The 18,452-nt window shown below is 46.8% G+C and overlaps 1 protein-coding gene across 1 annotated transcript in view; it reads left to right on the top strand.

Annotated features, from left to right (window-relative positions):
- Positions 1 to 8,497: 8,497 nt before the first annotated feature.
- Coro7 (coronin 7) overlaps positions 8,498 to 18,452 on the top strand; it is a 55,464-nt gene continuing 45,509 nt past the window's right edge. The window contains exons 1-5 of the mRNA XM_046444245.2: positions 8,498 to 8,676; positions 11,064 to 11,160; positions 12,887 to 12,961; positions 16,942 to 17,012; positions 17,443 to 17,626. Of these exons, the coding sequence (XP_046300201.1) occupies positions 8,617 to 8,676; positions 11,064 to 11,160; positions 12,887 to 12,961; positions 16,942 to 17,012; positions 17,443 to 17,626 (487 nt within the window). The 5' untranslated portion in view covers positions 8,498 to 8,616. The remainder of the gene's footprint in view (positions 8,677 to 11,063; positions 11,161 to 12,886; positions 12,962 to 16,941; positions 17,013 to 17,442; positions 17,627 to 18,452) is intronic.

The following is an 18,452-nucleotide window of genomic DNA, read 5'->3' as shown; positions in this document are numbered from 1 at the left end:
CAGATATATGCCATCATGCCTAGCTTACACAATTTTAAAAATATATTTAGTTGTAAAATTATTAATTTCTGAGATAACTACATGTATCTCTCTTCGCCAGATCCTGAAGTGAATAAGGTGTGGTTTAAGTATAAAACATCTTCAATGTGTGTTTTAGTAAAAAAAATAAGTTCAGAGGCAGATAACTAGACTTAAGGAATCTGTGATTGACCCTGATGCTGGCTTTATCCATCTCTCTCTCTTGCAAAAACTCTGATTCATGGAAACCACTAATTTTTTTCCCTTTCTATTTTTTAAAACCACTGATTTTAAGGGGATACCATACCCAAAACATTGTTGGCATCACAGTTTAAAATTAGGATATAAAGCCTGGGGACATAGCTCAGTGGTAGAGTATGCACCTAGCATGTGCAAGGCCCTGGGTTCAATTCCTCTAGCTTCAAAATAAATAAAATTAGAATGTGTCCTAAGACTTAAGCTTTTGTGCAGATTGTTTGTTCTTGTCCTCCTTTTTGGTCCCTTCTCTTCTGTTAATGTTCCTTTAATTGGATGACATGTTTTGGGGTTTTCCAGAAGGAGAGCTTCCCACAATGGACTCCCAAATTCTGGTTCACTATTACTTATTCTCAGTTCTTGTTTTGTTTTGGTATTTACTGGGGATTGAGCCAAGGGCTTGACTCATTCTAGGCTCTTTACCACTAAGCTATAGCCCTAGCCCTTTTATTTTTTAAAAATTTGAACAGGATATTGCTGAGTTGCCCTGGCTTCCCTGAGCTTGCAATCCTCTTGCCTCAGCCTTCCAGTAGTTGGGATCACAGGCGTGTACCACCATTTATTAATTATTCATGACAATAGATCCTGTGAAATCTAGATCATTACACCATGCACCACACTAACCAGACATCATTGTTTTGCTGGAATCTGACCTACCCTCTGATAGTTACTGGGGTAGAGAGTTGTTTTCAGCACAATTGAGAAGTTGTCTTTGTTTGTAGATTATAAAGAAGTCAAGCTGGGCTGAGATTATGGCTCAGTACTTGTGGTAGAATACTTGCCTAGCATGCGTGAGGCACTGGGTTCGGTCCTCAGCACCACATAAAGTAAAATAAAGACACCTATAACTAAAAAATAAATATAAAAAAAGAAGTCAGGCTGGTAATTCATGGGCTTGCACTGGGAGAAATTTTGGTGGCCCTCCAGTCCAATTTTGCAACTGATGAAGTAATTTATTCTGCTCAAGTTTGCAGCAGCCACAGTGCTCCAAGCACTACTAGCAGGACTCACCCTCTCTAGCCAGAAAGGATTTGGGAACACATGAAACAGACTGTCACTCCCTGGATCTTGCTGTCTCTTTGTTCCTTTTCTCTTCCTGGTTGTGGAACTCAGCTTGGTCACTGTGTAGATAGAAGAGCTGTCTGCTCTCATCAGGCACCCACCACAGCCAGTGCCTAGGAGAGTAGGTTAAGAGTCACAAACTCAGGTGCTAAGGCCAGGTAGGTAAAGTATAAGAGTGAAAAGCACATGATTGTAGTTTTACCTATTCAAGAGGCTAAAGCAGAAGATTGAAAATTCAAGGTCGGTCTGGGCAATAAATATAGTTAGAACCTATCTCAAAAAAAAAAAAAAGAATTATGGAGTAAAAGGTGATAGAGCACAGTAGAACTGTGAAAACATCTGTTCCCCTTCCCCTGGGAATGAACCCCAGGGGCATTCTATCACTGAGTTATATCCCTGGCTGTCTTTTGAACTTTTAAGAGATAGATTCTTGCTTGGTTGCTGAGGTTGGACTCCTAAGTCACTGGGATTACAGGCATGTGCCACCATGCCTGGCAAGAACATCTACTTTAATTTTTCAACATCCCCATCCCCCAAGAGCACCTGCTTTAAAGGGAACAAGTACTATTCCGCTCTGGACCCATACCTATGTGAAGATATGGACCCAGAATCACCAAATCTTTCATTTTTCAAGAGTCTGAAATCCAATTGGGAATGGTCAATTCCTATATGTCAATCAGCAGATTTGGGAGGCTAAGGCAGAAGGATTGTGAGTGCAAGGCCATCCCTAACAACTTAGTGAGACCCTATCTCAAAAAAAAAAAAAATTACAAATTAAAAGGACTAGGGCTGGGGCTGGGGCTCAGTGGTAGAGTGCTCACCAAACATTTGCGAGGCACTGGGTTTGATCCTCAGCACCACATAAAAATAAATAAATAAATAAATAAAGATATTGTGCCCACCTATAACTAAAAAATAAATGTTTAAAAAAATTAAAAGGACTAGGGCTGGGCAGGGTGACACATACTGTAATCCCAGTGGCCTTGGGAGGCTAAGGCAGGAGGATGAGTTCAAAGCCAGTCTCAGCAACTTAATGAGGTCCTAAGCGACTCAGTGAGACCTTGTCTAAAAATAAAATATAAAAAAGGGCTGCAGATGTGGCTCAGTGGTTAAGTGCCCCTGGGTTCAATCCTTGGTACCCCCCACCACCAAAAAAAAGGACTAGAGATGTAGCTCAGTAGTAGAGCATCCCTAGGTTCTGAAAAACCAGCCTCTACCTCAGAGCAAAGCCTGTCCAAGGAAGGGACATGACCTTTGTCCTTGAAAGACCCACAGAGCACTCCTAGGCACATTCCCACCCTGCTAAGTGGTTTATCTACAAATAACAGGAGAGATCTGCTGCGCCAGGTATCCCTGACTCAGTCAGGCTAGGTGGGGATCCATAGCAACCCCCTAGCAGCCACCAATCAGCATGAGACAGAGAAATACTTGGGATGCCAGATGACCCTCCCAGTAGTTTATGGTGGTTGATAACGTGTTGGGAAACCATGTAATTCAGCATGAACACCCCTCTTGGCTTAAACCAATCAGTTCAAATGAATACCCCTTTTGTACTGACCAATCACCCTTACCCAACTTGTTCCCGCGAGTGAATGTGCTAATCATGTTTTAGAGTTGTTATTTGATTTTCCCGCGGTGTGTGAAGATTTGCTAAGAGATGCTATGATGTATGTGGGGGTCCCTGCCTTCTCCAAAGAATGTATAAAACTGCTGCAAACCCTGGGCTCGGGGCCTCTCAGTGTCACCAGTTGCTGTGTGCACGCAGAGGACAGAGCTAGCTTGCAATAAACACCTCTTTGCTGCTTACATCGATCTTGGGTCTCTGGTGGTCTTTTGGGGGTCCCGAATTCGAGCATAACAGTTCAATCCCTAGTACTGCAAAAGAAAAAAGAAAGTAAAATACAAAATTTTATATAATTTCCAAATTTTAAAAAATGCTATATAGGGCTGGGGATGTGGCTCAAGTGGCCGCGCGCTCGCCTGGCATGCGTGCAGCCCAGGTTCGATCCTCAGCACCACATACAAAGATGTTGTGCCCCGCCGGAAAAAAAAAAAACAAACTAAAAAATAAATATTAAAATTCTCTCTCCCTCCCTCCCTCCCTCCCCCCCTTTAAAAAAAATGCTATACAAACCAACTGAAGGACAGAAGTACTTCTGTCCCAGTTGGCTCTGGCTGCCTTAACAGAATACCACGAGACTGGTGACTTCACAACACACACATTTTTCTCTTGCTTCTGGAAGTTAGAAATCCAAAATCAGTGTGCTATCACAGTCAGATTCTTGATGAGGGCCTTCCTTGGTGCTTGCACAAAAAAGGTGAGTGAGCTCTAGTCCTTTAGTCCTTTCATGACTAGACATGAATGGATACAGCTCAGTAATATGGAGCTTGCCCTCATGGGTCTTCCCCTGTGGCATCCTCTAAACCTAATTACCTCCTAAAAGCCCTAAATCATAATACTACCCCACTGGAGTTGGAGGGGACATCTGGCACATGAATTCTGGGTTGACACAAATATATAATCTGTAACATTATCTGTGAACCAGATTTATGCCATGGCATGTCCATTTGTTACCTCTGGGGTTAATGGCTTTCTCTAAGCCATCTTCCTGCCCACCAGCACCCTGATATATTCCGCCTTCTCAAGAAACTTGCTATATTGATCAATCCTTCCCATTTCTATACTTCAACCCCTCTTACTTGTTCCTTCTCACCAGCATTTTTATTTATTTATTTATGGTGCTGGGGATCAATCATAGGGCCTCATGCATGCCAATCAAGCACTCTTCCACTGAGCTACATCCCCAGCCCTGTTAATAAACTTTTGCATTGTGTATGTGCTTTCTTAGGCCCATCTGACCCAATGGTAAATTTATAATAAAAAAAATTGCAAGGCGCAGAGGTGCACGCCTATAATCCCAGCGGCTCAAGAGGCTGAGACAGGAGGATTGTGAGTTCAAAGCCAGCCTCAGCAAAAAGCAAGGTGCTATAACAACTCAGTGTAGACCATGCCTCTAAATAAAATACAAAAAATAGGGCTGGGGATGTGGCTCAGTGATAGTGTGTCCCTGAATTCAATCCCTGGTACCCCCCAAAAAATAAAAAATAAATAAATACTTCAGGGATAGCAATGAAGTGATACCAAGCATATTTAAGAGGCTTATGTGAACCTTTTCATAGGTGTACAATTGATTCACATTTGAAGCATATTGAGTATTGTGTGAATGTCAGCTTAGGAGAAAGTTAGATCAAATACTACTGATACAAAAAAATTTAAAAATAAAAATAAAATTGAAAAAGCAAATACACATAAAAAATACTACTGATGCAAACAGTAACTAAGGAATGATACTAACCATCAGGAATTTTGACTTAAGAAGCACAATATTCTGGGCTGTGAGTGTAGCTAAGTGGTAGAGTATTGGCCTAGTATATCCAAGGCCTTGGGTTCCATTACCAGCACCAAAAAACAAAACAAAATCCCAAACTCAATACCAATTATGTGTTCCTCAAAAAATTAAAAACAGAACTACCATATTACCAAGTGTGGTGATATAGCCTCTGATCCCTGCTATAGGAAAATCGAGGCAGGAGGATCACAAGTTCAAGGCCAGCCTGGGCAATTAATATAACTCTGTCTCAAAATTTAAAAGACAAAATTAAAACAACAACAACAAACTCCCCCTTCAAAAAAAAAAAAAACACACACACACAAAACAACTTTTGGTATTGTCGCGTTTCTCACAACTAAGACTCTCCAAATGAACTGGGCTGCATGAAATAACCACACAAGAGAAAGAGATACCTTTTTCTGTGGGGTCCTGTGACAGCTCCTATGACAGCTCCTCTGACCTTAAGGGTCCACAGAGAGAGAGAGAGGGAGAGAGAGAGAGAGAGAGAGAGAGGGTCAGGTTTCAGGGGGTTGAGTCTAGCTTTCGGATGTCTGCTGTCAGCAGGTTGACTGACATCTAGAAGGCCACGTCAGAGCCAGAGAAGGGGGACACACAAATGGCACTTCCATGGAACATTCTATCCTAAACAGGGCAAAGGGGTAGTACTACAAAGGAATAGGAGAGTATAGCTCCTGAAGACATGCCTTCTAGTTCCTGGGCTGGGACAACACCCAAGTCACCATGAAATGTAGTGATTGGTCAGAGCCTCCTGCTTCAGGATGAAAGGCTTGGGTCATTCAGAGTGGCTCCCCACATGGTACGATCCTAGAAATCTCATTTCTGGGTATATATCCAAAGAATTGAAAGCAGGGTCTCATGGGCTGGGGATGTGGCTAAAGCGGTAGCGCGCTCGCCTGGCATGCGTGCGGCCCAGGTTCGATCCTCGGCACCACATACAAAGAAAGATGTTGTGTTGTGTCCGCCGAAAACTAAAAAATAAATATTAAAATTCTCTCTCTCTCTCCCCCCCTTTCTCTCTTTAAAAAATAAATAAATAAATTCAGTGTGACAATCTGCATTTAAAAAAAAAAAAAAGAAAGCAGGGTCTCAGATATTTGTATACCCATAACCCATGTTCCTAGCTGCATTGTTCACAATAGCCAGGAGTCCACTGACGGATGAATGGATAAGCTAAATGTGGTACACATACACAATACTATATTAGTCATCCTTTTTTTTTTTTTTGAGAAAGAAAGAGAGAGAGAATTTTTTAATATTTATTTTTTAGTTTTCGGCGGACACAACATCTTTGTTGTATGGGGTGCTGAGGATCAAACCCAGGCCGCAAGCATGCCAGGCGAGCACACTACCGCTTGAGCCACATCCCCAGCCATTACTCATCCTTAAAAAGGAAAGAAATCTAGTCACAGTCTACAACATGCACGGATGAAACTTTGAGGACATTAAGCTAAGTAAAATAAAGTCATGATGACTTGTATGAGGTATCTGGAGTTGTCAAATTCATAGAGGCTGGGGAAAGTGAGAGAGAAAAATGGGGAGTTATTGTGTAATGGATACAGTTTCTTTCTTTTTTGGTAGTGGGGATTGAACCGGGGGTATTTAACCACTGAGCCACATCCCCAGCCCCCCCCCCCTTTTTTTGAGAGAGAGAGAGAGAGAGAGAGAGAGAGAGAGAGAATTTTTTTTAATATTTATTTTTCAATTTTTGGTGAACACAAACAACATCTTTATTTTATTTTTATGTGGTGCTGAGGATTGAACCCAGCGCCCCGCGCATGCCAGGTGAGCGCATTACTGCTTGAGCCACATCCCCAGCCCTTTTTAAAAATTTTGAGACAGGGTCTTGGTAAGTTGCTGAGTCTGTCCTAGAATTTGTGATCTTCCTGCCTTAGCCTCCCTGAGTTGCTGGGTTACAGGTGTGTGCTACTGCATCTGGCCCCTGTGAATGCACTTAATGCCACCAAATTGTACACTTAAGAATGGTTACCAGCTGGGCGTGGTGGCACATGCCTGTAATTCCAGCAGCTCCTGAGGCTGAGGCAGGAAGAACACAAGTTCAAAGTCAACCTCAGCAAAAGCAAGGTGCTAAGCAACTCAGTGATAAAATAAAATAAAACACAAAATTGGGCTGAGGACATGGCTCAGTGTTCAAGTGTCTCTGAATTCAATCCTCCATACCTGTACGCCCTCCCACCCCCCCCCCCAAAAAAAAAAACAGGCTACTGGCTGGAAATATAGCTCTGTGGAGGAGCAATTGTCTAGCATGGGAAAGGCCCTGGGTTTCATCTCCCCCTACCTCAGTTAAGATAGTAAATTGTATATTTTTTTACCATACCATTTTAAAAGCTATAACTGAGGTAATGAAACTCCACAACCAACACAAGACTGTGCTGGAGGTGTCTTTCTGAAGCTGCTGGTATTCCAGATCTGGTAAGTGTGGGCACACTGCACATCTGTGGGTGCCAGATGCTTAAAGCTCTGTATCCTACACTTCAATCAACTCTACTGACATTCTATTTTTTACTCATCAAAAATGCTTTTGAATTGCTTAGTAGGATACAGGTAAGCAGTTTTCATAATTTACCTCTTTAGAAAGATCCATATTTCCGATTCCCTTGGGGCCTGTCAGCATTACCTGGTCTGTGCAGCCTATCACCTGCTGTGGAAAGGGAATTTTCAAAGCAGCTGACCATTCCAGACCAAAATTTCTCAGATCAAAATCCCTTTTACCTGCACGCTTGGGCAAGTGTTCTGCCAGTTCCAAAGCGCATAGCATTCAGATTGCATGGAGTCACTGTTTAGTGATGAGAAGATGGCTTGGAATGAACGGTCACAGGCAGAACAAACACTGTATCTTCTCGAGTCGCTGGGGAACTAAGCCATGCAGCGCCTCTGGAGACATAGCTTTTTCTTTTCTTTCTTTCTTTTTTGGTGTGGTACTGGGCATTGAACCCTGGGTCTTGTGCATGCAAGGCAAGCACTCTACCAACTGAGCTATATCCCCAGCCCAAGACATAGCTTTTTTAAGGGATTCTTATCTTTTGCTCTCTTTCCTGTTTATCGAAATGACTTAATTTATTGCGGGGAGCATTCCTCACTACACCCAAGGGCTGGAGGGGACCCGCCAGGACATAACTCCAAGGAGTTATGCTGAAGCCCCTCACCCTCCCACCTGCCCTGAGCAGGATGAAGAGGACGCAGAGGCTTTTGAGTAGGCCCTGAGGACAGGGATACGCGTCAGACTTGGGCTCCAGTTTCCCCTCTGTCATTTACATCGGTGTTACCTAGGGCCAAAGGCTTATCCTTTTTTTTTTTTTTTTTTCTCTTTGCTGCGGCCCGAAGTTAGGACCAGGAGCACGGTAGACAAGCACTCTACCACCGAACTATATCCCCCTAAGTCGGGTTTCCTGTCTCCGGAATCGCTAATTTCTGCCCTCCCTAATTGAGGAGGCAGGTAGTGCAGGAAGGGACGCCTAACACAATGAAAAGCCTCCTGGGACAAATCCTGCCCGCAGAATCTCCATTGCTGAGCCAGGTCCCCACGCGCGCCGCCGCCGGCAAAAAGCCGCAAGGCACGTGACCACCCACCCGCGCCGGCGCTTCCTCGGCATCTGGGCGTGGCTTCGCGGACAACCTAGCGGCCATTGGCAGGGAGGCGGAGCCGACGGCGCGCGCGCTCCAAGAGAGAGGTTGGGGGCGTGGTCAGGAAGCCCGCAGACGGCTACGATTGGCCGGGGGCGCTCAGGGAGTGGCCGTGGACCAAGGGTTGCGGGTGGGGCAGCAGGCAGCTGGAGTCGCGGCTGCTGAGCGTGCACCTGAGAGCTGACTCCCGGGTCACCCAAGCTGTGTGCAAACGGTCTCTGCCTCCATGAACCGCTTCAAGGTGTCCAAGTTCCGGCACATGGAGGCCCGGCTGCCCCGCCGCGAGGTGAGCCTGCTCCGCTGGCCCCGAGCCCATGCACCGGCCCCCTCGGGCCGCCCTCCCCCTGCGCCGGCCCCTCAGTGGACGCCCCGGCTTGCCAAGTTTCCCAGCCCTACTTCCCCCGGGCTCTCCCTTCAGGCCCAGGCGCCCGGGCCGCCCCGTCGCTGCTAGGAGGGCAGACGTGGCCCCGCTGTTCGGTGATCCCGGCGGCCTGCCTGGCCCGCCTGCCTAGCTCTGGGACCTCTGAGGCGAAGTATCCCTTGCGACTGGGGCCAGGCTTGAGACTTGCGAGGCTGCCTCCCTTCCCTGCTTCCGGTCGGCCTCGTTGGGGAGCTGAGATCTGGAAGCTGCTGGAGCCTGCCCGCTCCTCCCCGCCGCCGTGGACCGCCGTGGACCGCCTCTGCCCGGGGCCAGGCTGAGGGAGAGATGCGTCTCTTTCCCTGGCCTGGGCGAGTCCGAGTATGGCAGCTGTAGAAGGGCGCCGTTGGCCAGAAGCGGGCCCTCCCTCGGGTTTCCGCCAGCGCTTCCTCCTTTCTCTGCTTCAAGCTCTTCCTTTACTCTTGGTGATGCTGCCGGAGCCTGGGTGGGGCCTGGGGAAGCCAGAGCAGGTGGAGCTCAGAGGAAGAGCTGAGCCGAGTGCTGTGTGTGGGGGTACCTCTGACCTCCGGCAGGGCAACAGGTCTGATGAGGGATGTGCTGCACGGATGATGCCAACCTTGGTCTGCTACTCCCCGTGTTATTTGGAAGGCCTGGGAGTGTCCTCGAATAATTGGGTTTAGGAACTGATCTCTAGTGGCCCAATCGCGGCCCAAAGCAAGCCAGGGCCACCGAAATGCAACCGCATTTCCCTTTCTCACTGGTAGCCACATGAAGGAGATAGCCAGCAAGCAGAGAAATATACAAGGGCATTGCAATTTTTGGGGGATGCGTGGGGTACTGGAGATTGAACTCAGGGGCACTGGACCACTGAGCCACATCCTCAGTCCTATTTTGTAGTTTATTTAGAGATAGGGTCTCACTGAGTTGCTTAAATCCTGGCTTTTGCTGAGGCTGGCTTTGAACTCCTCTTTCTTGCCTTATCCTCCTAAACTGCTGGGATTACAGGCATGGACCACTGCACCTGGCCACATTGCAAGTTTTAATAAGTGCATTGAAAGACACTCATGAGGAGCAAAGATGGAGGGTGATGATGTGGGGGTTAATTTCAGTAGGGTGATGGGGAAGGTTGCCTGGATTTCAACTGAGGCTCAAAGGGTGAGAAGTGAGAAAGAGTCTGGTGGAGGACTGAAAAGAAGGCAGGTGGATGGAGAGCAGTGATCAGGGAAGCATAGTGACAATTAAGTGCAGAGCTGTTCTGCCAAGTCTGAGGGGCTGTGGAAGAAGTTGGAGTTTGTTTTCAGTGCAGTGGGGACCCTTTGAAAGGCAGAGGGAAGTTTTTAGTGTTTAAACTTGCATTAAGACCATTGCTGGCAGTGCAGTAAGTGCTCCTCAGGGGGTCTGGAGAGTACTTGGCTGGCCCTGGTGCTTACTCCTGAGTGGGTCTCAGTCCAGCAAGGTAAAGTGCAGAAAGGGGCGCCTAATGGAACCATAGATTGCAGTGAAAACTTGAATTTATATTAGGGAGACAGGAGAACAGGCAGTCTGTTCTCCTTTTCAGAGAGACTGTCTGTCATTATGCTTGTATGGTAAACATGAATTGGGAGGGAAAAATAAAGATGGTACTGATATTTTACTGGTGGCAAGTGAACTTTGAAGTAAGAAATTTAGGTGTGATGCTGCAGGTGGTTGGACTGGGAAGTTGAGTGCTCTGTCATTGGGGCAGGAAGGAACAAGGAGCTATGTTTTGACACCAACAGAGGAAATATGAGGGCCTTGTTGATCTCGTTTCAAAAAAAGCACCCCATGCCTGTGGGGGTAAGGTGTTCACTCATTTAGGACACTTAATGGAAGGGCATATTCTGATAAGGCCAAGCCTCAGTTTTCCCTGTTGAGAATGGGTGCTTTTCTCCCAGTGCTTGGAGGGGTCCCTGAACCCTGGCAGAGCCCTCAGCAGCACCACTGGGGAAGCTGAGCCGTCTTCTGTCTTAGCTACTCACTCCTCCTCCTCCTGCCTCCCTCCCTCCTTCCCTTTTGAAAGAAATAGGCTTCCTTCTGACAGCTTCTTCATCCTTTTTAGGGAACTGACTTATAAGCAAAATCACCCCCCTTAGTGACTTAGGTTATTTCAAGAACATTTTGCATTTCCTAAAGGACTGCGTGAATGGGAACAGGGTTTGAGCTAAATAATGCATCTCTAATGCTGCAGCTTTAGAGTAGAGTTTTCCTCTGCCCACTGCTTTAGTCTTGAGTAGAAATCTGGCCTTTACCACACATTTCTTATTCTTTATTTTCAGGCCTGGATCAATGACATTCGTGCAGGAACCACCCCCTCATGTGGGAACCAGATTAAATCGAGCTGTACCTTGATTGCCTTCAACTCTGACCGTCCAGGTATGGGGTGGACTTGGTTACAGGGAGGACATGGGACTTGGCAGACCAGAGATTTGGAGTGTCTTGGGGTAAAAGGGCTCAGATGAGTGCCTCACAGGGCCTTAGACACCTGCTTACTAGTTGGTATGCAGTAATCTGATCAATTTTTAAAAAATATCTTATTAGTTGTTGTTGGACCTTTATTTTTATGATCTCAGTGTCTTACACGTGCTAGGCTCTACTACTGAGCCATAACCCCAGCCCAATTTTTTTTTTCAAATTTTTTTTTAGTTATAGATGGACACACTATCTTTATTTTATTTTTTATGTGGTGCTGAGGATTGAACCCAGTGCCTCACACATGCAAGGCAAGCGATCTGCCACTGAGCTACAACCCCAGCCCTGATTGATTTTAATTAAGGTGTTCCTGTTGTTATTTTAAGGTACTAGGAATTGATCCCAGGGGCACTTTACTACTGAACTGCATCCTCAGTTTTTTTTGTTTTTGGCCTGGGATTGAACCTAATGCCTTGTCCATGCTAGGCAAGCACTCTGCCAGCTGAGCTACTCCTCAACCCCTCCTTTTTATGTTTTATTTTGAGACAGGGTCTCACTAAGTTGCTTAGGGCCTTACTAAGTTGCTGAGACTGGCTTTGAACTTGTTGTGATCCTCCTGCCTCAGCCTCCCAAGCCATTGGGATTACAAGTGTACGTTACTGCACCCGGCCATCCCCAGTCTTTTTTATTACTTATTTTTTAAAATTTTGATACAGGGCCTTGTTAAATTACTGAGGCTTGCCTTGAACTTGAGATCTTCCCAAGTCACTGGGATTATAAACTATTGATCCTGATAATACAGTGTACTTTTATATAAACCAGTGATTGTGGTCATCAAGAGTATGTCCAGGGGCTGGGGTTGTGGCTCAGTGGTAGAGCACTCGCCTAGCACGTGCGAGTCCCTGGGTTCAATCCTTAGCACCACATACAAATAAATAAATAAAATAAAGGTATTGTGTCCAACTGCTTCTAAAAAATAAATATTAAAAAAAAAAAGAGTATGCCCAGGAGGGTAGAAAGAGGACTGATGCTTCTGTTTCCCGCCCTCCCCATGGGCTACTTATTTTTTGTCTGTGGGCCTGGAGTAGCTGGGGTTAATAAGAGTGCAAAGATTTAAAAAGCCCTTGCATGAGTTGGGACACCCTTGGCTGTTCGTGATAACCTTTTTGGCTTGTCTGAGAAGTCAGGAGCTTTAGGCAGAGCTGTATCCAAAGATTTATATATACTGTTAGCCTCAACCTCTCTCTTAGTCACTCAACACTTCTACTTTGGGGTATTGGTTTCTTTTCCAGGTAAAGGTGGAAGAGGTGGCAGCCAGTGGCCCCACACTGACCTTATTATTATTTTTTATTTCTTTTGTGGCACTGGGGATTAAACCATGGATGCTAGGCAAGTATTCTACCATTGAACAACATCTCCAGCCCAAAGCTGATCTTTTATATGGCTCACAATGTAAGAAAAACAAAACCTCTTTTTTTTCAGTGGCATCTGTGTATCTGATGCACAGATGGTTCTTGTGTGGGGTGTAACCTAACTCTGGGCCACTATGTTCAAAGGGATATGAACTTATAGAGGCTCTGGAGAAGTCCTAGGCTGAGTTTTTGGTTTTTATCTCCTCTGGGAGCCCTGAGCAGGGAGGTAGGTAGTCCCCATTGTCTCAGAGTCAAAGAGCCCTGTGTTTGCTTAACAGGTATGTTGGGCATCATGGCCTTGGAAGGCCAAGGAGAAGACAAGAGACATGTGGCCTACCTGGGCTGTCATTCAGGTGAGTGGGTGCTTGACCCAGGAAGCCTAGAACTGGCCCTTCCTGGGGTCAGGGATTGCTATACATGTGGTCCCATGGTCCCCTGGTCCCATGGCTTATAGTCCTCACTGTGTTCTGCAAAGTGGCTGGACTCAGAAGGCTAGTTTAGAATTCTGGCCCAGGAAGAGAGGTGGGGAGCTGGACATTCCAGGTTTTCTAACCTGAAGGAGGGAGGTGTGCACTTCAGGGTTAGGTTGGCTCTCTGTCACTGTGGACAGAGACACGATGTGGGGGATTTACTCCTGTGTGCCTCCTAGCCCTGTATCTTCTGGAGCCCCATGGGGCACCTCTCACCCCAGGCATCCTCTGCAGTCAGGCCACTCAGGGCCCTCCAAGGAGGTGGCCACGCTGGGCTGCTGGGTCAGAGGTAGGCCCTCACACAGAGCTGATGTCTGCTGCAGCTTGCTTCTAGGGCGCTTGGCAGCCTGCCCATTTTGAGGAAACAGTTTGCTTTCCTTAGAACAAGGCAACACTGGCCAGACTGGCTTTGTCTCCTCTGTCCAGCTGCAGCAGCTCTGGGCCCAAGCACTCTGCTATGTTCCTGGCAGCCTATTGGGAGGCCTTGGGATAAGGGAAGTGGGGAAGATCCTTGATCCTTTGACTGGGTAGGCTGCTCACTGCAGGAATCCTGATAGTGACAATGAAGGCAATTAATAGCCATAGCCAATATTTATCCAGAATACTAGGTGCTAAGTTGTCTGTGTTGTATTTTGTTTTTGTTTTGTACTGGGGACTAAACCCAGGAGCACTTAACCACTGATCCACATCCCTAGTCCTTTTTGTATTGTACTTAGAGACAGAGTCTCACTAAGTTGCCTATGGCCTTGCTAAGGTGCTGAGGCTGGCTTTGGCCTTGTGATCCTCCTGTGTTAGCCTCTTGAGCTGCTGGGATTACGGAAGTACGCCACTGTGCCTAACTTCATCTGTGTTTTCTGATCTAAATTTTTTAAAAATATATTTTGTAGTTGTAGATGGATAGAATACTTTATTTAATTTACTTATCTTTTTATGTGGTGCTGAGGATTGAATCCAGGGCCTCACACTGAGCTACAACCCCAGCCCCTGATCTAAATTTTTAAAAACAACTATTGAGGCATCATTTACATACTATATAAACATTGCCGTTTTAAGTGAATAATTGATGCTTTTTATCAAAGTTTTAGAATTGTGTGTACCACAGTTCAGTTTCAGAATGTTTGCATCCTCCCCCAGAAGATTCCTTTGGAGTTAATCTGCTTCCACCTTAGGCACCACAGCCTCAGGCCACTGTTGATCTACCTTCTGCCTCTGTAGCAGACGTTTGTACATTGTTGTCATATCCAGCCAGCCACCTGTTTTCATAAATATTTTATTGGAACATAGCCTTATCCATTCACTGACTTGCAGTTTGGGCTGCTTTCTTGTATTAACTGCGGTGTTGAGTAGTTTTGCTTTGTTTTGTGCTGGGGATTGAACCCAGGGCCTTGGGCACACCAAATACCTGCTGTATCACCGAGTTATACCTCCTGCCCAGAGTGAAGTAGTTGACAGAGACTGTGTGGTCCTGAAATGCTAAAGTAGGTAATACCCTACCTTTTTTCTTCCCCTCAGTCCTGGGGATTGAACCCAAGGACACTTTACCACTGAGCTACATCTCCAGCCCTTTTTATTTTTTATCTTAAGACAGGGTCTTGCTAAGTTGCCCAAGATGGGATTACAGGCATTTGCCACTGTCTGGCATAAGGTCTTTTTTTTTTTTTTTTTTTTTGTATCTTGCAATAATGACTAATAATAAACCAGTTCTCAGTACTGGAGTAATAAGAGCTAATCTAAAGATACCAGTAGAGACCGGACCATGAGGGCCAAGATTTTTTACATTTTTGTTTTTGTCCACATTGTAGCTTTTGTTTTGGGGGGTTTTGGTTTTTGGTTTTGGCACTGGGGATTGAACTCAGGGGCGCTTAACCACTGGGCCACATCTCAATTCCTTTTTTGTATTTAGAGACAGGGTCTTGTTGAGTTGCTAAGTGTTTTGCTAAATTGCTGAGGCTGGCTATGAACTTGCAATCCTCCTGCCTCAGCCTCCCGAGTCTCTGGGATTATCGGTGTGCACTGTGCCTGGTTCAGGTTATAGCTTTTGATTGAGAACATTAGCAGTTTGTGATTTTTTTTTCCTCTACATTTTGGGGATTAAATAGATCAACTAAGATAACTGAGTATATGGATTATGATTGCTCTAGTGCCCAGTTTTTCCCACTGTAACAGATGGACTGAGTGGACTCATGAGTCCTGCCCAGGTGCCATGATTTTCAGGATCACACATTTTCTACCTTATTCATCTTATAACATAACTTATCCTGTGTGTGTGTGCATGTGTGTGTGTGTATGTGTATGTGTGTGTGTGTATGAATATATATTTTTTTGGTGGTACTTGGGTTCAAACCAAGGGGGTCTCATGCTAGACAGGTGCTGTATACTGAGCTGCATCCCTGGCCCTTCTTAAATTTTATTTTGAGACAGGTCTTTCTAAGTTGCTGAGCCTGTCCTTGAGTTTATGATATTCCTGCTTCAGCCTCCTCAGTAGCTGAGATTACAGGTGTGCACCACACTGGGCCTGGCTTCATGTTTACTTCTCGATGCTTTGTATCCATGGTGGAGCCACCCAAGTTGGTGGGTAATGTCTTTGAAAGGTGGTAAGCCCCGCCATCACTAGCATTCTATAAACAGATGCTGGACCACTCGTCTATGGGGTAGCTAAGCTCCAGCTCCCTCAGAACCTGCCCTGGAAGTACCAGGTGTCATTCACATAAGTGCCATTGGTAGGAGAGACTGGGCCCTGGCTGCTGCTCTGCCTCTGGGGGCTCCCCACCTGCAGAGGCTCTTCCATTTTCTCATCTCGGGGGCATGTCTGCCCTTAGTCCAGCAGCCAGTGAGGTGGGGCCACTGGGACACCTTCAGTGGTCCTGGGGTGTGGGTGGTGTGATAGAGGCTGGAGCCTATACCTGCTCCAGCTGGGGTAAGATACTGTGACCTTCAGCCACACCTACGCCCTTGATAGCTGTGTTTCTCTGGGTGGTGGTATCCTTATCCTCCAATTGGGGCGATGTTGCCTACTGCCTATAAAGATTTGATGAAGTCTGTGCAGGTGAGGACTCAGTGCAGATGCACTCAGACTACTTAGCTATGTTACCACATCCCTTTCCAGTGGGAGATGCCAGGCTGCCCACACCATCTGCTATCTCTGGCCTAACACCTGCCCTGCCCAGAGAGGAGCCCCAAGATCAGGGTAGCAGGGGTTCTTGCCTCTGGGCCCAGGGCTAGTGTGGGCCTGCTGGCTGGGAATACAGGCAGGGCTATCTAAGGGGTGCTTTTCCATAGCTATCCTCTCTTGTCTCTTTTGGCTATGAGGAAACTGTCTTGCTCAGCCCTACGGCAGGTAACAGGGATGCTGGCCCACAGTCCTGTCCACCGTCCACCCTCCCCATCCTCCAGCTCCAGCCCACATCACCAGCCTTGTTTCCCTTTTGGACTCTGGCTGACTTTGAGTGCCCCCATGTCCTGTACCAGCAACCTGAGACTAACTTCTGCTTGCTTCAGCCAAGGAAGTATTTGTTGGGTGACTTGGGACCTTTTGCAACTGAAGTCTGTGCTGCCTTGAGAGGCCTGGATTGGGCCACTATGTCCACACAGATGCCTGGTAACCTGAGGAGCTTCCTGCTCATTTTCCTGTGAGCCTCCTGATGCCTTTGACCACCCTGGGACAGCAAGGCTGTGGTGGACATGTGTCGCAGGAGGGCCCGAGGGCATTTGCTCCCATGGTATCTAGAAGGGCTCTCGCTTTTACCTCTGTCTGGGAAGAAGGTGTTACCTCCATAGACTTGAGCTTTGGTTCCGGCCTGGGGTGGATTCTGCTGAGTTGGAAACAGGACATTACAGCAAGTTCATACATTCTTCCCCCACAGACCTGGTAACTGACTTGGACTTCTCTCCCTTTGATGATTTCCTTCTGGGCACGGGCTCTGCTGACAGGACGGTGAGTGGAGCATTTGGAAGAGCTGGTCATGTCCCACCTACCCCAACTTTCTGAACTCCCACAGGGTCTTCACTTGCTCCCCTTCCTCAGGCCCTTGGGCCCTGAGTGCCTGCCCACAGCTATGGTGGTGACTAGCCTTTACACCATATTATTGCCCAAGGGAAGGAGTCTGGGTGATGTGAGAGACTGAAGGGGACAGCAGAGCCCCTGTCACCACTCTGACCAGCCTTTGGTCACACCCTGTGAGCTCTGAACTGGGTTCCCTCCCTCCCCAGGACATAGAATATGCAGCCCCCAACCCAAACAGCTGAGGTGGGTGAGGTACCCCTGACCAGCCAAAGGGTGTTTTCTTTGTGGACTGGCCTTGTTCAGCATGGGACCTCTCTGGGGCCAGGGGCAGCCCTGGTTTACAAACTCAGTTCTTCCACAGGTGAAGCTGTGGCGGCTGCCAGGTCCTGGCCAGGCCCTCCCCTCAGCGCCTGGAGTGGTGCTGGGCCCTGAAGCGCTGCCAGTGGAAGTACTGCAATTTCACCCCACCACAGATGGCGTTCTGGCGAGTTCAGCAGGCAGAGCCGTGAAGGTCTGGGATGCAGCCAAGCAGCAGTCTCTGACAGGTGTGGCCTCCCTGGTGCCCTGGATAGCCCTTTCTTTCCTTGTTGTTGTTTTGTTTTATTTTTTTGGTATATCCCCATCCCCCTCCTTTTTTTTTTTAATTTTTGTAATAGTAGATAGACAGGGGCTGGGGATATAGCTCAGTTGGTAGAGTGCTTGCCTTGCATGCACAAGGCCCTGGGTTCCACACCCAGCACCAAAAAAAAAGTAGATAGAATGCCTTTATTTTATTTGTTTCATTTTTATGCGGTGCTAAGGATTGAACCCAGTGCCTCACACATCCAGCCCCCTCATCCCTTTTAAACCTTTTTTTTATAACTTTATTTTTCTATGTGGTGCTGAGGATTGAACTCAGTGCCTCACATGTGCTCTGCAAGTGCTCTGCCACTGACCTGCAACCCCAGATCCCCTTTTAATTTTTTTTTTTTTTTTTAGAGAGAGAGAATTTTTTTTTTTAATATTTGTTTTTTAGTTCTCGGCGGACACAACATCTTTGTTTCGTATGTGGTGCTGAGGATCGAACCCGGGCCGCACGCATGCCAGGCGAGCGCGCTACCACTTGAGCCACATCCCCAGCCCCCCTTTTAATTTTTTGAGACAGTGTCTCACTAAGTTTCTTAGGGCCTTGCCAAATTGCTAAAGCTGGCTTTGAACTTGTGATCCTCCTGCCTCAGCCTCCCAAACTGCTGGGGTTACAGGTATGAACCACCATGCCTGGCATGTTGTTTCAATAATATGACTTTTAAAATTCGTATTAGGACCAGGCATGGTGGTGCAGTCCTGAAATCCCAACAACTTGGAGGCTAAGGCAGAAGGATGACAAGTTCA

The sequence above is a fragment of the Marmota monax genome, unplaced genomic scaffold, assembly GCF_021218885.2.
Source record: "Marmota monax isolate L192 unplaced genomic scaffold, Marmota_monax_Labrador192_F-V1.1 WCK01_AAM20220418_F8-fsc00035, whole genome shotgun sequence".
In the NCBI taxonomy this organism is placed as follows: Eukaryota; Metazoa; Chordata; class Mammalia; order Rodentia; family Sciuridae; genus Marmota; species Marmota monax.
The sequence above is the reverse complement of the archived record's forward strand: the minus strand, read 5'-3'. Positions and strand labels throughout refer to the sequence as shown.